Source organism: Emys orbicularis, chromosome 18, assembly GCF_028017835.1.
Source record: "Emys orbicularis isolate rEmyOrb1 chromosome 18, rEmyOrb1.hap1, whole genome shotgun sequence".
Taxonomy (NCBI): Eukaryota; Metazoa; Chordata; order Testudines; family Emydidae; genus Emys; species Emys orbicularis.
The window spans coordinates 5,945,354-5,967,141 of NC_088700.1; the positions used below are offsets into that span (position 1 = coordinate 5,945,354).

At 44.7% G+C, this 21,788-nt stretch overlaps 1 protein-coding gene across 4 annotated transcripts in view; it reads left to right on the forward strand.

Moving 5' to 3' along the window:
- KCNT1 (potassium sodium-activated channel subfamily T member 1) overlaps nt 1–21,788 on the forward strand; it is a 206,083-nt gene that overhangs the window by 54,507 nt on the left and 129,788 nt on the right. Inside the window, exon 1 of one of the 4 annotated variants that reach the window (XM_065418689.1) lies at nt 15,472–15,620. The exons of the other annotated variants lie outside the window; for them this stretch is intronic. Within the exon in view, the coding sequence (XP_065274761.1) occupies nt 15,472–15,620 (149 nt within the window). Of the gene's footprint in view, nt 1–15,471; nt 15,621–21,788 lie in introns of those variants that run through there. 4 annotated transcript variants of the gene reach the window in all.

A 21,788-nucleotide genomic window follows, 5' to 3' on the forward strand; every position in this document is an offset into this window, starting at 1 on the left:
TATTTGGGGTTTGGATCCCATTGGGAGCTGGGTATCTGGGTGCTGGAGACAGGAGTACCCACTGAGTGGTTTTCAGTTAAAGCCTGCAGCTTTGGGAACGTAGTTCAGACCCTGGGTCTGTGTTGCAGCTGGCTAGCATGTCTGGCTCAACAAGGCAGGGTTCTGAAGTCCCAAGCTGACAGGGAAAACGGGCTCAGAGGTAGTTTCAGCACATCAGGTGACAGTCCCAAGGGGGTCTCTGTGACCGAACCCGTCACAGGTGTGTATTCTCAACCAGCACAGAGGGTTTGCTCAAAGGAAGGACTCCACCTCCGTGCAGACAGACAGCAGATGGCTGCCACCTAGGTACTACAGATTTGTGACTTTTCTCCCCCTCCCACATCAGCTGGTGGGACTTTTTGCACATTCTGCTATGAAGAGCCCCTGTGAATGGTCCTGCATTCTGTTCCTGGCATTGCCACTGACGGGAGAGCATGTTGTTCAGGGATCTTCAGCGGGAGGAAATTTTCATAGCGCCATTGACTTCAAGGCCAAGGCGAAACATTGACTTCCGTGGAGCTAGGGCATTTTACACCACTTGAGGATCTGCCCCTCCACCTCTGGGTCTCAGGTTTCTCTTGCTCTCAATTAAAGGTGATACTTGCCTCACTGGCAGGAGTGAGATGTGATGAGGAGAAGGCTGATCGCTTATTTATTATTCATGTTTACAAAGTGCTTTGAAAATTTAAAACCGATCGTCGTGCTAAGTCTCGTGACTATTGTCCTGTGCCCTAAGGCGTTGAAGGGGCTAAGGGAGGGAGATGAAAAAGCATCTTTGTATTTATTTCGCTGGCTGAGTGCTATCCACCCTGTGGCTTACACACTAGAGCCAGATCTTAAACTGGTGGAAATTGGAGGAGCTCAGGGGAACTTAGGCAATTTACCTACCTTGAAGATCCAGCCCTAGATCTTTTTGGTTTGTTTTTATATTTACAATTCTTTCTATGAAACACGGTTAGTCCTTATAAATGTGCTTTGTTTTTTTATCCTGCCCTTCACATCTGAGACGGAGCTATCTCCCCTCTTAATCACACTTCTACACTTCAGTTTCATGGCGCCGTTTAGACTAGAGGTACTGAAAACCTGTTTACATAGCTGCATGCAAAGATTCACCTATCCTTCTTGATGGAGTCCCCATCTCCACATAATTAAATCCTTCTCATTTGTTAATGAGACTTTTATTTGCTCTCCTGTAATTGCGCTGAACTGGCAATGTTTGACTGCTTTGCATTATTTGTGTGCTAGCACAGAGAATATATTTTTTTACTTCCCTTGCAGATGTATATTTAGGCTTTACCCAGAGGCTCTTTGTTTCCCCCTGTGCAGTCAGATGTCTGTTCTGACAGTCGCCTGGATATAATTCCTTTTATTTATTTTTTTCCCTCCAGCAACTTTAATCTGTCAGCAGCTTTGTTAAGAAAAAGTTGGAAGATCTTTGCTGACTCACTGCAAAGCTCTGAGATCTGAGTGCTTTCTGTGGAATTATGTCAAATGCATTAAAAAAGTAGGAAGCTACTGGCTGGCTCACCATGAGTTTGTAGTGGATATTTATCTAGTGCATAAGTTGGGTCTTGTCTATTTTTTCCACCCAAAATGATTTTTTTAAACAAGTCCAAGCCCTATATACTTATTTCACAGCTTTTATGTGCATTGTTGTTGAGCCAGACTCCAGAAGGCACAAATGCGTTTGTAATGGGTATGATGACGGTTCTGTGTTCATAATTCATTCAATACCCAGGGCACTCGCGTCTCCGTTATATAATGACTTCTCTCTAACTTTCCTGCTAGATGGGGAGCTGCTTTAGAAAGTGGAGCATGTACCACACCCTTGATAGCTAAATTCAGTCATCTGTTAGCTTCTGTAGCACCGCTGCCTTTAATGAGGTCCAATCCTGCTCTCAGTTACGCATGGGAAGGGAGGCAAGGCCCTCTTCTAATGAATGCATTTTGGGAGCCTCTCAGAGCACCCTGCGACAAGGATTGTCTTGGGTACATTCATAAAGACACATGAGCTGTGAGCTTGCAAAGCTCAACCTGGCCCCTCTGATGACTGTTCAGGGAGCCACGGAAGATGGGCTTGTGGGTCTTGGCATGTTTCCTAACAGGACAGATGTTGACATCATGGAAGGCACTAACTGGCTCTCTTTTGCATAGGTGGCCTCAGCAAAAATGCCTGATTAGCTCTGGAGACTGAACTGTCATTTTGCCTAAAGATTTGATCCCCCTGGGTGTATCCTGAGGCACATTGGAAACCGAATGTGTATACTGAGGCACTGGTGGAAACCGAATGTTAGACAATGTTGTAGTATTTTTACCATCATATTGTCTATCCCTTTGGGACTCTTCGATTGCCAGTATAGATGCACTCTTCAGCCTACCCCTTGCTGCTCACTTTGTTCTTCTAACTTCACCTCTTCTGTCCCACGACAGAGCCTCAGCACCGATAGAGTGAGAGTCTTCTCCTTTGCAACTCCTATGTCCAGAACAGCCTCCCTCTATCACTTCACCTCATAGACTCTCCATTTCTTTTTAAATCCTGGCTCAGAACATCTTCGCTTCCTCGCAGAAACTGCCTACGCATGCGCTGTCTCTGCTATTTGATTACTTTAGCTCTGTGATGATATTTATTGGATGTTGTACAATGTGCTAGGCTATTGTTTACATGAATGAAGCTGTAAAAAACCTAGTTGTATTACTGGGTTGCTAGGAAAACCCTATGTTTTGTAAATGGGATGTTCTTTCCCCCGCCAAGAAAAAGTCCTGAAACAGCATAAGATACCTGTGTGGAGAACTCTGAGTAAGTAGCAAGATGCACCTGAAATCAAAAGCTCTGCTACTGGCAGACACACCCTTCCCTCCTGCTTAGCTGCACACTCTGTATATGTTTTCTCACGTTACGTAATTCTTTTCCCCTACTCATCAATACAATTCTTCAGAGGCCTCCTTTAATTTCCAGCTCCCTTTGCGATCACTAATAAACCTTGCAACTTCATCCAAGCTTTCTAAAATGTCAGATCTTTCCCAAACCTTCCAGTGCGCCAGGTTTTAAGTGGCGGGAGGGGAAGAAAGAGAGACAATCTGCGATAAACGGACATTGACCCTTTCTCTGCTGGTACCTCCTTGCTGTGTTGCCCATTAACGTTCCACTGATATCAATTCCCACTGGCACTGCTGCTGCAGTCAATGAAATGTTCTGGGGGCACCAGCTGAGAAAGGGTGAATGTCAGTTTCTCACAGGTTTTTTTCTGCTCTCCTCCCCATGGTTAGAAACTGGCGCACTGGATGTTTCGGGGAAGATCTGACATTGTAGAACATTGAACATGAATTTGTGGATGAGGAGCCAGGATGCTCTCACAGTGAGTAAAATAGCCCCATAGCCCTCACAAACGGCAGTCGCAGGAGAGCGGAAGAGAACTGAGCTGGATCCAGAGGCAAGCTTTGCACAGAACCCATGCTGCAATGGCTCATATATTTTTCATTAGCACTAACTTGAGATATGCATAATGTCAATACAAGATCAAATGGCTGTTGCAGTGAATGGGATTTTTTTCCCAAATGCTTTTGAATAAATGTAGCTTGAAAAGCATTAGGGGAAATGACTCAGTCCTCCCGACCTCTTTGGGGTTCTCTCCAAGTTTCTCTGATCCAGTATTTTGTTCTTGGTTGAAGTGTTTTGTTTCTGGCCAAATGCACGTGATGCTTGGGGGAACTTGCAAGTACTCCTGTCTACGCAGGTTGACAGTGGTGGGCTAATGAAGGCTGGGGAGGTCTTTATACAGCACCTAACAGTGAGGCCCTGGCCCAGCACTGGGACTCCTCAGTATTAGTGCAATACTAATCACAGTGACCTCAAGGTGTCACCCTTGGAGGTCGGTCTGTGCAACTCCCTGGCACCTTGGGGGGGGAAGACCGATGTTAGTGGTTATTTGGCCAACACATTATATATCATGATAAAATTTAGCCTCTTTTTATATAGCGTTCTGCTGTTTCCAAGGGCTGAAGTATTAACATCAATGGGCGTCTGCCCCTCTATAGCTGAGAATCTCAAAGCACTTCACGTATGTCATTGAATCACTGCTTCCAGCACCCCCGTGAGGTAGATAAGAGTGGTGCCTGGGTTGGGGGAAACTGAGGCGTGGCGAGGGGAAGTGACTTGCCGAAGGCCATCCACTGAGTTAGCAGCAGAGCTGGAAACAGAGTTTGGGAGTTCCTGATTCCTGGACTCAAGCCCAGTTTGCTAAACTTCTCTGCCTGGGGGGAGATCCAATGAGGCTCGCGAGATAAGTCTTGTGTTAGCCCGATTCGGCCTTTTTTGCTCTGTCTGTATAACTCTCGTCCCCCTCTATTGTTGGTACTGCTTTGATTCACTCCTTGCGACACTCAGCACCTTGTGGAAAAGCTCTTACCATACGTGATTCTGCGTAACTAATTGGGGGTGACCCTGACAACTCCTGCTGCCCTAACTCATAAGTGTAAGAGCCAGAATGGGCAGCAGATGCTATAAACTTTTTTTAAAAGGGCTTAGTCACTAATTCTTCTGCCATTTCTTGTAATAACTTTCAATTGTGGTCAGCTCATTAGGTATTGATGCTGTCTTCTCAAATAACTGTTTTGTGGTATTCCTGCAGGAAATGTAAACCTTTATTCATTGGTACATCATTTAAAACTGTAACTGAAAATCCACTGATAAGATGTATTAAACCAAATGTAACGGAACACTATAGTGCTTGAAAGCAGGTTTCAGAATGTAGTGCCCCATTACAATTGGCAAGAGCCAGGTGCTTTCTCTTTAAAGTTGTTCTCTGAGGGCTTTGCAATTGTGCTGTCAGAATAAGCTGTAGAAAAGCACAGAGGGCAAGTGAACAAATGCCATTTAGCCAATTAAGTTGCCACTTGCATATAGGTCTGTCCTGAATGCCTTAATACTTGTGTGGTGCTATTCATCCAAAGATCTCAAAGTGCCTCTGAACGGTGGGAGATTATTATTATAATAAAATTACAGATTCTGTTCTATTTAGCGTCTTATACCACTCTCATCACCACAGTATCTGATTGCGTTTCAGAAGGGCGTTAAGTGACATGACTAGCTTCTCCCCCACAAATGGTTTACGGCTGTGTCCCTATAGGAGGGGAATCACCATAGAGTGAAAATCACTAGAGGTGATTGTTCTTCCAAAGGGCACCTAGATATAGGCCCTGGCATTAAACCGTGCAGTAAACAGAACCATTGTAGGCTGCTAAATGGAAACCTAAGTCTCTAATATGGTTCATATTTTTAGCAACAACCATTCAGGTTAATCACTGTCTCCTAAGGTTCTGTACTTTCCCCTGAAATGTTTTTAATGGCAGTTGAATAATAATACTTTGCACTTCATACAGAATTTTCCACCCATAGATCTTAAAGTGCTCCGCAGAGGTGGATAAAAACAATTATCCCCCATGATCACTGATGAGGAAACAGTGGGATATTATTTGAGAGCATAATTACAACCGGTAAAATCAGTCAACCCTTAATGTGGGTGGTGTTGATTTTTAGATGGCAAATGTGAGGGAAAAGGCCCATACTCAGAGGGCAAATCACAATGGGCAGAGACCCCTCTGGTTTACAGTGAATTTTTAGTGGCCTGTTATGCAAAAGAAATGTACTGAGCCTCGGCAGCTTGGTGGGAGAATGGAACTGTAGGGACAAATGTAGCAGAGAGCATAATCTTCACTCCCGTGAGCCCGGCATGATGATCGGCAGAGCACCAGGGGAAGCTGCACTTTCAGCCATTGAAGTGTGTATATATTCTTTAATTTAAAGAGAGAGCAGCCCTTTAAAAGTGCAACTGTTTGGGAACTCTTTGCTGGCTAACGATGTGACTTAAATGCCTTGGGCGCATTGTCTGTGTCTCCCTTTCTGCCTCTGCTCATTGCACAATGTGTTAAGAACCAGAACACACCTCTGGTGTCATTGCTTTTTCTATTTCCTTGAGCCACAGGCTAACGACCACCAGCTGCCAATCACCCATGTACCCTTAGTTTACCCCTCACGTGCCCAGTACAATTACCCTTGTCTTTCCTTTCCTTCGCTCTTGTGGTCTATTAGTATTATTTGCATTACTGTCCCAGCACTTTGGATAAGGGACTGGCTCTTTATTCATCTTTGTACAGAGCGCAGCATGGAAGGGCCCCATTCCTGATGGGGACTCTGGGTGCTACTATAATACAAATTTGGGGTTCAGCTCAAGACTGCCTGCCAGGGACACAGGAAGGATCTGACTCAAAGGCCATTGAAGTCAATGAGAGTTTTTCTGTAGACTTCAGTGGTGTTTGGATCTAGCCCTAGTAGCACAGCACAGTGAAAGGCCATGGCAATGCCTAGTGAATACAAGCTATAAAGCGTCGCTTACATTTAAATGCAGTTCACATGCAGTACTTTAAATAACAAACCAAAACAATGCCCTAAACTTGTCTGGAACTGAGAGGAAACGGGGTCAAAGCCATAGCCAATGATTTTAGTTTATTGTTCATTTATGATTAACTAACATGCTACATCATATATCATCATTGTGTGCTAAATACAGTTAAATTGTAGGATTATAGAAAAATAAGATTATCAGTAGTTCGCAGGCCAACTTCTAAGTAAGGATGGCTGAAATGCAAGGCCTCCAGGCTGAGGCTTGTAAGATTTTAACTTAGCTGTAGTAGGCCATAGGCTTAAGAAATGCTTGAACTAAGTAAGTGACCAAAGAATGACTTTATGCCACTTTAGAATTGTGACCCTATGCTGCAAGATTAGTCTTTCTATATGCTTGGGTGATCCTAACTTTAACAAAACTTGTAAAACAGAGTAGACCTTGTGAATGTCTGTGTGGTCACTATCCTTGGGCTTTATGTGTTCCTAGAGACTCTAAATTTGAAGCAAGTAGCAGAGGTGACTTCACTCTGTTGAGCTTGAAACTGTAGCCACCAGAGCCGAACCCACAGTGGTGTCATAACTTCACTTTAAATAAAATAAAAAGCTACAAAGTTTTGTCATTTGCCTTCCTTACCCTGGAGGATTTTTCTGACTCTCTCTCTCTCTCTGTGAAATCCACAGCAGTAGCAGGATTCTGTTTGTCTGTCCTGTTGAGAATCATTGGTTAGCTATCCTGTCTGGGCATTTCAACTTCGTATCTCACCCCTTCTGCTCATTTCCCCGAACTGGTTGTGTGTCATACTCAAATACGTGATGTTTGTTTGCTACCAGTTTGGGGAGAGTTACATAACGCAGATGGCAGCTGAAAGGTCCCTGTGAAAACTGCCTGTCCTGTGGGTGTCAGGCTGTTTGCTGAGTGACCTCCCGCTGCTGTTATGTGCACACTCATCACCTGGGGCATTGGAGCAGCTGCCTAGCTAGTCTGCTCTGGTAACACCTGTCAGTGGCACCCTAGAACGGGGATGATGGCAAGTCTATGTGACTCTGGTTTTGCCTTCTCCTCTTCTGCATGGCATGTTCCCAGCTGCCCCGATGCATTCCTGGCTGCGAAGTGTGGGTTATGACATCACCCCAAGGTTCATGTCAGTGCGCTTTATAGCACTCCACACAGTGGTGCTGGAACAATTTTTATAGTGCTGAAAGGGAAAACCATGTCTTTGGGTTGTTCCTGCTATTTCAAGCCAGGGGGTGCAGCAGCACCCCTAGTGCCAGCACCTATGACTCCACGCCATGTCAATCCTGGGCATTCTCTCTTCTCCCTCCTCCCCCCATCACGCCCTCCATACCTAGTCTAGGCAGGATTCTTCTTTACCACGTATATGAAGAAGATTCTCTCATTCCCCACCTTATTCCGCAGCTCACCCTGCTAGAGCCAGGGGACAGAAGCAATTGTTAAGCGACGCATGTGTACACTTGCTAAGGGATTGCTGCTGAGCAACAGGCAGTTTGCTTCTCTCCGCTGCAAGGGCAGGGTGGAATCCTTGCTAAGATGCTGATAGAATGAGGTAAATATTTTTACTCCGGCATACTCATTTCCCTTAGAATTGACCTTCATCTTAAACGATGGGTGGATACTAATTACACTACTCGCTGCAGCCACTTGCTCCCATTAGCAAATGTCTTCAGAGCCATAAATACGGGCTACAATTCTTCCTCCAGCAGAATTCTGGAGAAATTGGCCAAGTTAGATATGACCAAGTGCTCCATCCTGCGGTGGGGAGTATGAATTTACAGAGCCGTGATCCTGGTGTCCGGCACGTGTCTTGTGTGAGTAAGGAATGGGGGGAAGAGAGTGAGGAGAAATGTACGATTGATAAGAAATGAAGAGGATATGTCTCGTGCTCTGTGGGAGCTCTCTCTTTAATAAAGGCTTCCAACCTTTTGTCCCAACAATTGCTCTGCACCCATCCAGTGCATGCAGGGACATTTACAACCTGCAACATTAAGTTGTTGCTTTATTTTAAATTCCTTTTGCATTGATTTATATCAATCCTTTCTCACACTGCCGGTTGATTTATTGCAGGCTATATGTTCTGCAGAATCTCGTGAGCAGTTCCTTCCCTGTCAGATATTCACAGCAGTAAGTTGAATTTCTCTGCCAATAAATATTACCAGCATCTAAGCAATGAAGTCTCTCTTGAAGTCACATTCACCAGCTGGCTTCAGCTGAGTAGCCACACAACTTCCAGTAACATCAAAGGCCATGGAAATTCTCTGTTTCCATGTCATGCCACACACACATCCTGCGTTGCAGTGCAAATCATATGAATTTGTGGCAGTTCCCTGATGCTGCAATAGGCGGTGGTATAATGCTGACTTATAGCGTATTATGATACAGATTGAGTTGACTAGCTGATGTTCCTGGGACTGCAGAAGGAGGTAGTAAGCTGCAGGAATACAGAGTAGTATTGTTTATTATTTATTTATGGTATCGTAGCACCTTGTTTTAGCCACGTTGAGCTTGCGCTGGCTATTAGATGTCCACAAAGAGATGTCAGAGAGATGGGTGGAGATTTTAGTTTGGCCAGAAGGCGACAGTTCTGGAGTAGCTAGGTAGATCTGTGATTATGATGTAGTTAGGTGCTATTTTGTTGCAGTTTCTTGATGCTCCAGCAGGAGGTGGAAAATTGCACGAAGGCTGTGTCTAGGAGAACATATTTTGATTTCAAGTAACAGAGAACTTCCTAGTGATCCTTCCTCCGACTACACAAGAGAACACACTAAGGTTTGTACTTTAAAACACAAAACACACCCATCTCCCCCAAATCATCACACCGGAATGAAGGATCTCTAAGTGAGAACGCTGGCTCATTTCTGCCAGTGGCTGAGCTTCACATGAATAGATACCGACAGTAACTTTTCTGCTGCTTTAGATTGTCTCTCCAAATGCAAACCACAATGTCCTTAAAGACCCGACTTGTCATAATTTTGTGTCTTGTGTATATTAAAATACATGCTACTAGTGACTCTGTAATATCCACTCAAGTGGCACACATACCAGTGTGAAGAAAGAGAACAGTCTCCTAGTGCAGCAAACAGGAGTGACGTATGCTCCCGTACTGGATGTTGCAGGGGTTGCTGTTATTTTCCTAAAAACAATAATATATTCCAAGGAGAGAAACTATTTCCACAGTAAGCTAAGAAGCACACGGATGTGTTTTCTTCCATTTATGCATGGCATCCATTGGAGGACAGAGCCCTATATCTGTTTAAAAAAATAATTGCATGAATCCAGATTCTTATGCCAAATGGGTCAGATTCTGAGGAGACTTTGTAGGTCCTTAGCACATTTGAGGCTATTGCCTATTGATAACACATTCTCCAGCGTGAGGTAAGTGCAAGGGCTCCAATGTATATGTTGCAATAACAGAGCTCTGCAATAGTTAGGCATCTCTGCAAATTGTGCTTTTTAGCAGGCTCAACCTTTTCCAATGTGCTGCTGATGAATTGCATATTTCTGACTACGTTGTGCATAATTTTTTCCTGTCAGTCGCTTCTGTGCTTCATTTGTTGTAACCACGAGGAAAAATGTTGTTACACAGAAGAATAATTCATTTGTAGTTATTTTATCATACGGACGATAACCAGCTCGAGTTCAGGGGTTAAAGTGATGCCAGAGCATGTGTGGTACTTTAAGTAGTCATTAGCCTGATTGCTGAAAGCCAGAGAATGGTTGCATTACTACTGTGATAAGCCTTGATTTATTTAATAAGGATCTTGGAAAGTACAAGCATTCACTGAAGATTTCAATTGTCTGGATGCCATTTTTCCTAGTAGCTCAGCCTAAAGTTTGGTTTCTTAACGTTCCCCGGCTTCTTACTGCCAGAAAACCTTCTTTCCACCCTATTAGAAACTTCCATTTGTGGTAGTGGTTTTAGTTAACCCCAGAGATTTGTTGGGATGACGACAGCACTAGAGCTTTGTAAACTCATGAGCTTCTCTAAGGCCAGCTATTTCTTTGTCTCTATTCTGCCTGCCCTCCCAAGTTTCACTCTGACTTTTGGAAACAGATCTTCAGCTAGTATATATTGGCATAATTGCATTCAACAGAACGATATTGGTTTATACCAGTTCAGAATCTGGTCACTTCATTTGGAATGCACCTAAAACCTCCAACTGAAACCCAGGGAAAGCAGCAGGTTTTTTGTGGCTCGTGGGCAAGGCATGTGTGAAAGCAAGTTTAACTTGGCTTGGACACTACCCCTAAATGTTTGCATTGACCAGGCACAGGCTTGCACCAAAGATTTATGGGCTTTAGCAAATGATTTGACTACAGATGGGGCCCAAACCACATTCCCAGATCCATGTACTGTTCCCCCAAATTTTGTGGCAAAACCTTCTCCATGAATACGATGCCAACGCAAAGAAGATTGACTGTGATAGTTGTGCATGTAGCATATTCAGAAGTGACAGTGATGGATTCTTTTGTAGACCCTATGCTATGAAACCAGCTAGCTGTTCTGTGCTGACTCTTTGTAAATGTAGATTGCTGTGTGTGGGTGAAGACATAATAATACTCTTATAATGTGGGAGCAGGAATGATATGAGACTATTCAAATGACTGTCTGTCTGCCTCATTCCATATGAATGATCATATAAAGGGAGATCTGCAGACGTTGGGTTTGATCTGAAGCCCATTGTAATCAATGGGAATCTTTTCAGTGACTTCAGTGGGCACTGGATGAGGTCCTGAGTTAGCCAGCATGTTTCACTGCTGTGACTGTTGTAGGAAAAAATCCAGACTGGATTTTTCTGCACTGCTGCAGGGGATTCTTGCCACAAACCACATCACATTCCAAATTAATCTACCCTGGAACTCTGCACTCCTCTTGGTAGGCACCAGTGCCAAGACCAGCAGTCCTACGCGACCGATTAGGAGTTTAGTTTTTCTAAGGTGACTTGTCGGAGGTCAGCCTGAAGCTTAAGATTTGCTGATTATTTTTTCTCCCCAAATTAGTTATTTCAAACCGTGTGTAAATGTTTTAATTTTACTTTACATCCCTCCTTCCAGGGCTAAGCTGCTGATCTGGTCAGAGCTGTGCTTGTGGCTTGGGCGCAGTCACTGACCAGAGGCTGCAAAAGAAAACCGGCTCCTGTGGCTCCATTTTCTTGTTGATGCCTCCAAACCAGAGATGTCACCCGTACTGACCTTCGGACAGAGCACATTTCTAGCTAGCCAGGCACATGCCTCTGAGCAGAGCCAAAGGAAGATTTTAGTATAGCAATGGGCCTCGGGTGGGGGAAACAATCCAATTCTCCGGCTGTTCAATAGAGTTTACATTCAAATTGAGGCATGAGGCCAGTTTTCAGTTTCAGATTAGTTACTCCAATGAGTCATAATTAGAGTATCTCTTTAAGTGTTTGTAATATCTATTTCCTTCAGACAAAGAACCCAACCAGCCTCCATGGAGAAGCACACGTAAGAGCAAAATAAATGTCCACAAGTTAAATACTAATGAATTCAGTTGCATAAAAGTTTTCTAGCAAAATGTAGTGTATAAAGAAACGTTCTTTGTCATTGCTTAAAGTTTTGCTATGGGCTATATAGCTTACTTAGAGCTCCATATTTTTAAAAGATTTATTTTGAAGTTGCTGTACTTGCTGATTTTTAGAGAATTTCTCCACTCTCACAGCTTTCGCTAATATCTCAAAATACCAAATGCATTTATCATAGTAATTTTTAAAGCCCTCTTGTTTCATTGAGTAGCTCTAACATGCATGACCATATTTATTATTAATATGTTAAATGGCTGCACAAAAGGAGTTTTGACAGCCAATATTGGAAACTACTTAAAAGGAAAATATTAAATGATGCATTTGCCATGGATTCAGTTGAATCTAATGAGAAATCCCCCTCTTTTCAGTCACATTTTCAGTAACTGTTATACCCAGCATGGCTTTTTCTGAACAGTTCCATCTCCTTTCTCCAGCCTGCCACTCAGCAGTGGTCTCAGGCTAATGCGAATGTTGAAATGAGAAATCAGCAGTTTGTAGTGGGCTTGCAAAGTATAATTAAGCATTAAATCCCTAGTTTGGAGTGTAGCCAGACGTGGCCCCTGAAATGGCTTGGCCTCCCCCAGGCAGCAGCAGCTCCTGCTCCATGGGGAGGAGGGGAAGCCCATGCCTCCCCCCTCCCCCACATCTGCCCTTTCAAGCAGTTTGAACAGCTTTCTTACCTTGCTCTTGAAGTACGGTTTGCACAGTTTCCTGTCAAAACCACAAACAGCAGCGGAAGTCCCCGCTGATGTTAGGTGCTTGCTTAAAGCTGTATATCACCAATTGTATTCATGCTTATGAATATGTAATCAATTAATGTGAGGAATGAGTGAGATAGTATGAGTGTAAGAAACCAATCACAAGGCTTGAACCGAAATATTACCATGTAAGGATGATCAAGGTGTATATGGGGCTGTTTAAGAGCTGGCACGTCAGTAACTGGCATTACTTTTGTATCTATTTTATGTTGGGGGAAAAAACTTTTATAGAATATCCTTAATAGTGATGTCCCATTAAGGAATGGGGATGTGGTCTCATGGTTAGAATAGGGGACAGGGATTCGAGCTCTAGTCCCAGCTATGCCATATACATCCCTTTGTATCTTAGCTAATGAGCTTCTCTGCACCTCAAAATAACAGGAATAACAATAATCAGGGCTTAAGTTTAACATTTCATTGATGTAAGTGAAGGAGGGTTAGACTCGAGTCTACATTTTTCTCATGGTTTTATTTGGACCTGTTGTAGATTGGTGAAAATCCACAGTGGTGGGTGCTCTGGTCAGTCTTTCAAATGTAATGTATAGATCAACACTCCTTTATTACTCTCAGATCAAATCCAATAACTGGAGCTGGCTGGAAAATGTCCCCCCAACACATTTTTGACTTTTCATTGAAAAACAGCAAACAAAACATTCAGTCAAAACACCAAGATTCAGTTTGTTGGGGTTTTAGATTTTTGATTCAACATCAAACTTTTCGGGGGAAAGCAGACACCTTATTGTGAAAACTCTTGATTATTTGGGAGCCCAACTTTCTTTTGCAAGGTTTTGACCAGCCCTGCAAATCGCTTGCAGCGACAAAAGAAATATAACCCCACCAGAGCTCCACACTGCAGCTCTCCAGCCCTACCCATTCCTCCTGTCGTTACAGGTGAGTGCGGAAAGATGGCCTCTGAAGTGTTGTCCCTTCTCAAGCTCTCTCCTCATCTTTTCAGATATGACTGGACTAAGCCTCTCTACACTCCTGTGAAGGAGGGATAATTTTGACTGCCAATGCAACCAATCCATCTTTTTGTGGTGAAACAGCACAGGGCACAATGGTTTCAGGGCAGGGAGTATAGAATAACTTGCTATAACGTTGAAATGGCAAAAGGAATTTTAGGTGGCCACAGTGGAATTACCAGAGTGGGAATTTGGCCAGGACAGTGGATGAAAGAAAAATTAAGTGGAATCTGTAATGACCACAAGTTTGTTTTTAGTCTTCTCCAGAAAAGCACCTCCTATAGCACAATGCGCCCTAGCATGGTGATGTCACAGTGGCACAGCACCGACTCAGAAGGTAGACCACCATCTACTCTCTCAAGGATATTTCATGCAGCACCTAAGTCTTCCTAGGAGGTCTTCCATCCAAGTACTTGACTCACTTAACCTTGCTTAGCTTGAGGAATCTTGATAGCAGCTCAGCAACACACAGGATATGGTACGGCCTCAGTCTTGTTCTCACATATCAGCTTAAATGTTTGTTTAAAGTAAACAGCATATAAATGTTCAATAGGCTCCCCCCAGTGCTGTCCTTGGTGCTGAAACTCCCACTGCACACTTGCCTGACCTAAATATATAAATTCTGCACTAACCCGGCCAGAGTTCTTTAATAGAATCCGGAAGGCAACTAGGCCCTCCTGCCCCTGTTGTTTGATGTGTTGCAAACTGATCTGAAGTGAGGACTATCCGTGGGAACCTCCTGGATGATAACTAAAATGCGAGTGACATTTTTTATTAATAATTAAGATTGATTTACTTTTCAGCATCCTTGGAGAACTTGCCTAACAAAGTTATATTTTAACCAAAGAAACACAGGTTACGTTGGTAGTGGGATAAAGAGCCAGTTATTTTAAAAGTCATTGGTTTGAATCCAGCCTAAACCAGTAGTGTCTGAAAGCTGTTAGCAACTGATGGTAGCTCAAGGGATAAGGAGCAGTGGGGTTGATGAGTGAAAGTCCAGTTTCATGGGGATAATGCCCACATCACTGAAACCACCACTATGATGGGTGCTAATGAATGGTAGCCATCTCAGTAGCCAGCCCAAGGACTTAATGGCCCATGTTGAATGGACTTCCCCTTCACCCACAGAGGTGCTCCTTCTAAGTCAGGATTGAGGTGTGTAAACGGCAATGTGGGGGAAGCCTGTACTGCTTCTCCCTGTGCTGTACGAGGACTCAGCCTCTGAGATTGTCATTTTCCTGCATTTAATTCACTCAGACATTTTACAAAAAGAAACGGGTGGTGGTGGGGGAATAGCATCCCCACATACAGGAATGGAGAAGAATTTCTATGATCCCTTGCCCCCCAAGCCACTGCTGTCTTGGGTATGGTAATAAAACCAATCCAGTCATTTTAATAATCAGCCAGCCAAGGCAAAGGATATCCTGCACTACACAAATATGTTTTTCATTTATGAAGTGAAACCATTATACAGGCTTCTGCATTATTAATCTCTTGTCATCTCTGCTGTTTTACTGCATGGCACTCAATTCATAACAGCAGCACGACCATGGACTTTTCCTTAATTTCCCTCGCTACCAAGATAAATCTACAGGGCAGGATTGTTCCACTGAGCAGCTGTGAGTGGGGAGAGTGACTAGAGGAAGGAGGTGGTACATGCTGACAGCTCTGAACTGCAGGCAGTATAAGGATTGCTATGTATGAGAGAGTTCAGGGGGAAAAGAGGAGGAAGTAGGAGGCAGCCAAAGCTCTTAGAATGGCAAGAGCCAAGCTGAAGAATTCCCCATCCGAGATCAATTCACATGTAAAAACTGCCCCACCAGCAACGACAGAGGATGTCCATGGGGTCAGCCCCTTGTTACCAGCTCGGAGGATGGGATCCTTGGGGAGTGATGTCGGACAAAGGTATTGCAGGACTGCAGTGGTGCATGAGGTTTAGTGGGGTGGGGGCGGCGGCACATTTTTGTTTAAATATAAGAACAAATCAGTGCAATCAGTGGCTCTTAGGGGTGGTGGAGTGCATTGCTTTTGGTAGGCATGTTAAAACCCTAATGTTCCATTGTGAATTAGGCAGCAGGATCAGGAGAAAGCCAGTTGCTTTTGAAAATTTTATAGGCACTCCTGTCTCTTTGAATAGCAAAAGCAGATCTGAAAGGCAGCACGGAGACCTCCAGTGCTGCTACCCAAAACTGTTAACTTGCACTGCACAGCATCTGTGCAGTATAAAAATGAAGCTTATTGTACGGTGATAACACAATACTGTGCAATGTGCCTATGCACCATATTTTGAACTACAATCAGAGATGCATGATCCCACATCTGAGGAATAATTTATGTATGATCACACATGAAAATTATCAAGGTATTTGCATACACAAATGCTGCAGCCTCTTTCTGTAAGCACACAGCTGCTATGTGCATGGAGCTATGAGCCATTTCTTAGATGGGTCAGAATATTGTTCTATATTGCACTTGCATTATTCAGTTCCTAGCTTCTTCCTCCATAGTGTTTCCTGAATATTGTAAAGATGCAGATGTTGTCCCTCACTTCCTGTTCTATTTATTCTGTTTTGTATTCCTTTTATTCCCCCTTTATTTTCAACCTTTCACCCCATCAGCACTCTGTTCCTTCTCAGCACAAATGGGTTATCTCCCCTTTGATCATGTACTGTATTTCCCAGTGTGTAATTTGGTGCTTTGTCAAGTTCAGCTTCCAAAGCAAATGAATCACGGTAGGAAAGCTTCTGCCCATGTCAGGTTGTACTTGTTTGGCATTTGCTTGGGAGGAATTAGCCATTTCAGAAGCAGCCTCTCTACATAGGTCATTGGGCAAGGGGGGAAATAGCAACACTTGTGGAATTAGCAGATGGGGTCCCAGTTGGAACAGACGGAGAAAGGAACGTACCCTAGAAGCAAGGCATTGGAATCTGTGGGCTCCTCTTACTGATGGCATGAGCGGGTGGGGGATACCATAGAGAACCATACTGTGTGCATGCTGCGCTCCCAGGGGTCTGGAATGGAGTGCTCAGCATCTGGCTTTTTGGCTGAGCTCGAGCACAAGTCTTGGATTCCTGTACACGTTCCCTCTCGGGGGAACATGTGCCCTCCACCTGGTGATCTAGTGGATCTTTGCCATCTGACTTTGTGAGGCATGGTCTCAAATATCTGGGAAGTTGCAACTAGGCAGCATGCAGGTAGATTAGAACCAAAGCAGGCATGCGTCTGTGGTCTCAGCACGTTGTAGCCATCTGAGTGTCGCTTCCGTTCTTCCACGCCCTCGGTGGTTTCCCCTTTGCCAGTTTGCTTGCCTTATGCCCACTTCATCAAAGGAGCTTACAAGCTCGGAATGGTACATAGTCCTGCGGGAAGTGCACCTACCCGCCTAGAAGGGTAGGGCTGATACTCTGTTGGCAGAGCGGCCAACACAGCTAGCTTCACTCTCTGTGGCTGTTCACGCCCTGCCAGCTTATTCTTCCCAGTGGTTGTGGGACTCTTGGGTTACAGCTGGATTGTGGCCTTAAATGGCCTCGCACTTACTGCTGGAACTCCCGTAGGAGCCCATCTGCTGCGAATCAGCCAGAAAGGTACCGACTGAGAAGTACAAGGGGCATTGTCCCTCTGCCAGGCTCTGGGACTCAATGCTCTGCCTGCCCAGCCCTCCTGGCCCAGGGCTGGGAGCCAAGACCAGATATCCAACCCTTCCTTCCTTGTGTGATACTTACTCCACACCCCTCTTTGGGGCAAACCTGTCACAAGGAAGGAATGTGGAGGGGATCCAGTGCTCCCATTGGGGGGGGGGCAAAGAGCCATTGCAGAATTAATGAACCTGCAGGGGTTCTAGAGGAGGCCGTCACATGTATCAACATTCCAGAGGATATCTGTGGGGGCGCTGCCTCTGGGAAAGTGGGAGTGGGAACAGCAACAAAACATGTTGGACCCAATTCCCTTTGTAGGCCTTGTCAGTGGGCTTTCAGCTGGTGCACTGCTGCAGTCCACTAGGGTAGGCATGGGGTCCCTGCACCATTGCCAACCACAGGGCTTAAATCCCAGTATAAACAAGGGCTTAGCTGCAATTCCACTGAAGTGAACTAAAAGGTGATTCTGACATTCTGTAGGTTAGATGTGGAGCACGAAGTATTAGCTGGAAACAGCTCATAGCCTGTGAGAAGAATGGCTTGATCTCTTGAACCCTGGTCTAGCCCTCAGAGCTTGTACTGACCGTGGCTTCCTGAATTCTGTCACTGATTTGCTTCCTTCCTGTGTGTGCCACTTCCTGATAACCGAGTTGGCAGTTTGAATCAAGAGTTTTACACATCACTGTTGCCGCTTACAGGTAACAAAAGAGGGAAGATTGCTTTGAAGTGGTGAATGGCTTATTTAAGATATTCCATCTCCTCCAAAGCCAGACGCTGCACAGTCTCTGGCAGTCCCACTATGCCGAGCTATGAGAATTGTTGCTGGGAGTTTGGGCTGAAATAATAAAGTGGTGGCGGAAGTAAAAAAAAAGTATTACAAACTGTTCCCACGGATGCAGATTAGTTCGCTGTGAGACTGAAGCCCATGGCTTAGACTTGTAGGCTTTATTTTTCTCTTAATATTTCACATTTCAGTGATTTCAGCCGTAAAAACGTGGTGGCTCAGGGTCCAGTGCAGAAAAACGGAGGTGGGCTTGTTTCAAAATAATACATTCTGAAGGCGTTTGATATTTGAACATCTAAAAGTGAAGAAGCAGGAGACCTGTATTTCCCCTGGTGTACAGAACTCGGAGCACTTTTCGTTGGGACATCGAAGGATTGGCTCAGTTCACGCCCTAGGTACAAAGGAAAGCCATTGGAGTTATTTCTTTGTCTCAAAGGGCTGATCTGGGCTGATTGTATTCCAACCTGTGCCACCTCCCTGAGCCCAGCGGGGTGGAACAGAGTGCAGAATCTGGCTCTGTCTAGGACACGCGTCTTTAACTGTTCTTAGAAACAGGGTTTTGGGGAGCTTGGCTATTGAATATGGGAACCAAAATGGGGGAACTTTAAACAGATTCAGCTGCAGCCTGCATTCCTGTATTGAGTGGAGTTAATGGTGCAGGGAGGACTGCACAGAAGGGAACATATGATAGGAAACAACACTGAGAAGCCACAGCAAGAATCCGACCTAGCTCATGCTTTAAATACCTTGCTGCATTGGGGCAGGCTTAAGGCGGCTGTGTTTGGTAGGCAGTCGCTGGCTGGCTGTAGGACATGGAAATAACTGCACTTGGATGTACCTTCCCATTTCATGTGCTGCTGATTTCTCTGACAAACCAGCTACAAGGATTATTTTTTTAAATACAAAAAAGCAATTTTGCAACAGAATCATACCCTGTGCAAGCAGCTGGGAAAGAGGGGGCTTTTTGGCCAGTTGCCCTGGGGCAATCTTAGGAGATCAGAAATGTGCACACAGAATAGCTTGTTTTTAAGGCCTCTTCTGAAACACCCTCTCTTCTCTCCCCATGGCACACTGCAGAGAGCTCAGTTGATTGGCTTGAAAAGCACAAAGGGCTGAGCAGAAGTAGCTGTGAAATGAATCCGAGGAGCCATTGTTTAACCCCCTTTTTTTTAAAAAAAAGCTAAATTCTAAGAGAAAATGTGCTTGTTTTCTTTTTTCAAACAAAAATAAGTAAATGGAGCTTTGCTTTGGCCACTTGCCACCGTGAGCAAAACAGCTAGATCCCTGGCTGGTGTCTCCCCAGCACGCCAATGAGGAAAATAGCAACAGTCTAAACTCAACATCCCTTAAAGATCAAGCACTTCAGCGGGAGGGAGAACCACCCCAGAGTGTTTGGGAAGCGTAATTTCGAAACAGCCAGTGATGACTTCTCCGCCAGGGGGGCAGCCAGGCATTAACAAATGGCTTGTACTTCTCTGCAGGCTCCCAAACGCAATTAGAACAGCGGAGAGGTCCAATGTGATTGTAGAGTCCATTAAAGCCCTTTTATATTAACAACCAAGCTGCTGAGTGGAGTGTGTGTGTGTGCGTACGTGTGTGCGTGTTTTCCACCTGCTGTCAAACACATTTCCATGTCAGTGTTAAAATTCCCTTTTTTGGGGCAATAACCCTCAGAGCTATTTTTTATTTTATCATTTCTTGAGCAGAAGGTTTTCTCCAGCAAATGTGGCCTTGTAAGATTGAACTCTATTTGCAATATACTAAATGGACTCTTTGGCTTTTTTAATATCAGCCTAGGGCATTCGGTGCAGAAAAGAGAAACAGGATCAGCAGCAGCTGACAGGTGGAATCCTGCTTCCTCCCCTGCCCCTTACAGAGTCCCACAAAAGCTGGAGATAGGTAACAGGTGTGTCACACAGTTATGTCAGCTGCTGAGCTCCCTAGAGACGGGCCCTTAGAGCAGCAAGTATCTTGTTACGTTACAGGGTTCCCGTCCAACTCTAGCAAGACACTTTGGGAACAACACCTCTGGGACAGAGAGTCATACAATAGCTACTTGTTGGAACCCCCAGAGCAAGGCCACTGCCTCTGTGAGAGGGACTGAAATGCCTACACATGAACAATATTTAGATTGCTGAGTCAGAAGGTATTGTGTATCCCGGCTCTGACCCTGTGTTTGGACTTATCAAAGACTTCACCATACGCATCTGCTTTGGCTTTCCTGAGTCACGTTCACTGAGCTGCACCTGGCTGGTAGAATCATTTCTCTCTTCCCGTGTCTTTGGCATTTCAGCTCCCTTCCCCCACAACCCAACTTTTGGGCTTTGGGGTAATGGAAGACTGGTCTGAACCCACCCTCCTGAGCTTGGGGAATGGGGATGTTGGAATTACAGCCCTGATTGGGATTTTGGAGCTGGGTCCAGCACTGTGATGGATCAAGGCTGTGACAAAGATGGCTTTTTAATTTGCTTTTTTTAAATATCTGTGTCAGACGAGAACCCTGCAGCCCTTCCTCTGATGCAGGGACAGTCACACCGGTTTGTTCCACCTCAAGTTTAGATTTCTGCAATGCGCTGTTCATGTGGCAACACCACAAGGCTGCTCAGAAACTGAAGCTGAGCACAGAATGCTGTAGCCTGCTTACTTAGTGGGTTCTCCATAGGAGGAATTTAAGTAGGTTCCCATAGTGTCTAACCTACAAAATGGCCTTGGTTACCTGAGAAATTGCCTCTCCCCCTGGGCCAGATGGCCCCAGTTGAGATCAGCAGCGATGCTCAAGCTGCTGGCGAAGTTTTGTCTGTGAGAGTTCTGTTTTGGAACTCGCTTCCTCCCTCGGTTCTCCAGAGTTCAGATCTGTTAACCTGTGGGCACTCTACAGAGCCCATCTTTTTCTCCAGGCTGTGGGGGAGGGCGTGGGCTGAGCATTGGAAGAGTTGAAATTTATGACTGGTGGATATTTCTGTTTGCAGGTCAGGTGAGTCACCCTTTGTTTTATTGTACGATGTGATTGTTGTGCTGAACATATTAGCCTTATGTTACGGTTGCCCGGAACAAAGAACGGTATCTATGGAGCTTTGTAGACCTGTATAAGCAAACAATGGGTTGATCCCAAAGCCCAGATCCAAACAGCTCTGAATTTGGGGGGCATGAGTGGTGTGTATGGGTGTATGTTTGCCCTCGAACTCCTGACCCAGAACTGAATTTAGCAGCTCAACCCCATCTCGCTTAAAAATATTTTTAATTTACCATTGTAAAATTAAGCTCTTGTATAGGAGTTAATTCCTAATGGTATCAGACTTTCATGCACCTGATCTCTGTCAGGTTCCGTCACTGATTCTTCCCTTGTGAAAGTTTCTAATCCTTCCAGATACAATGCCAGGAGTGAGGGCATGGTTGTGTGGCTAAACCCCTGCAGTGGGAATCAGAAAATCTGGGTTCTTTTCCTGGCTCGGAAATGGACTCACTGAGTAAACTTGGACCAAGCCGCTATTCCATTCTGCAGCTCAGTTTCCACCTCTGAAAAGTATTTCTCCACCTTACATGGATATTGGCAAAGGGAGCTTGGAGAGGAAGGACAGCCCAGTGGTTATGGTGGTAGTCTGGGATTTGGGATTCCCAAATTCAGTTTCCAGTTCTGCCACAGACTTCCTGCAT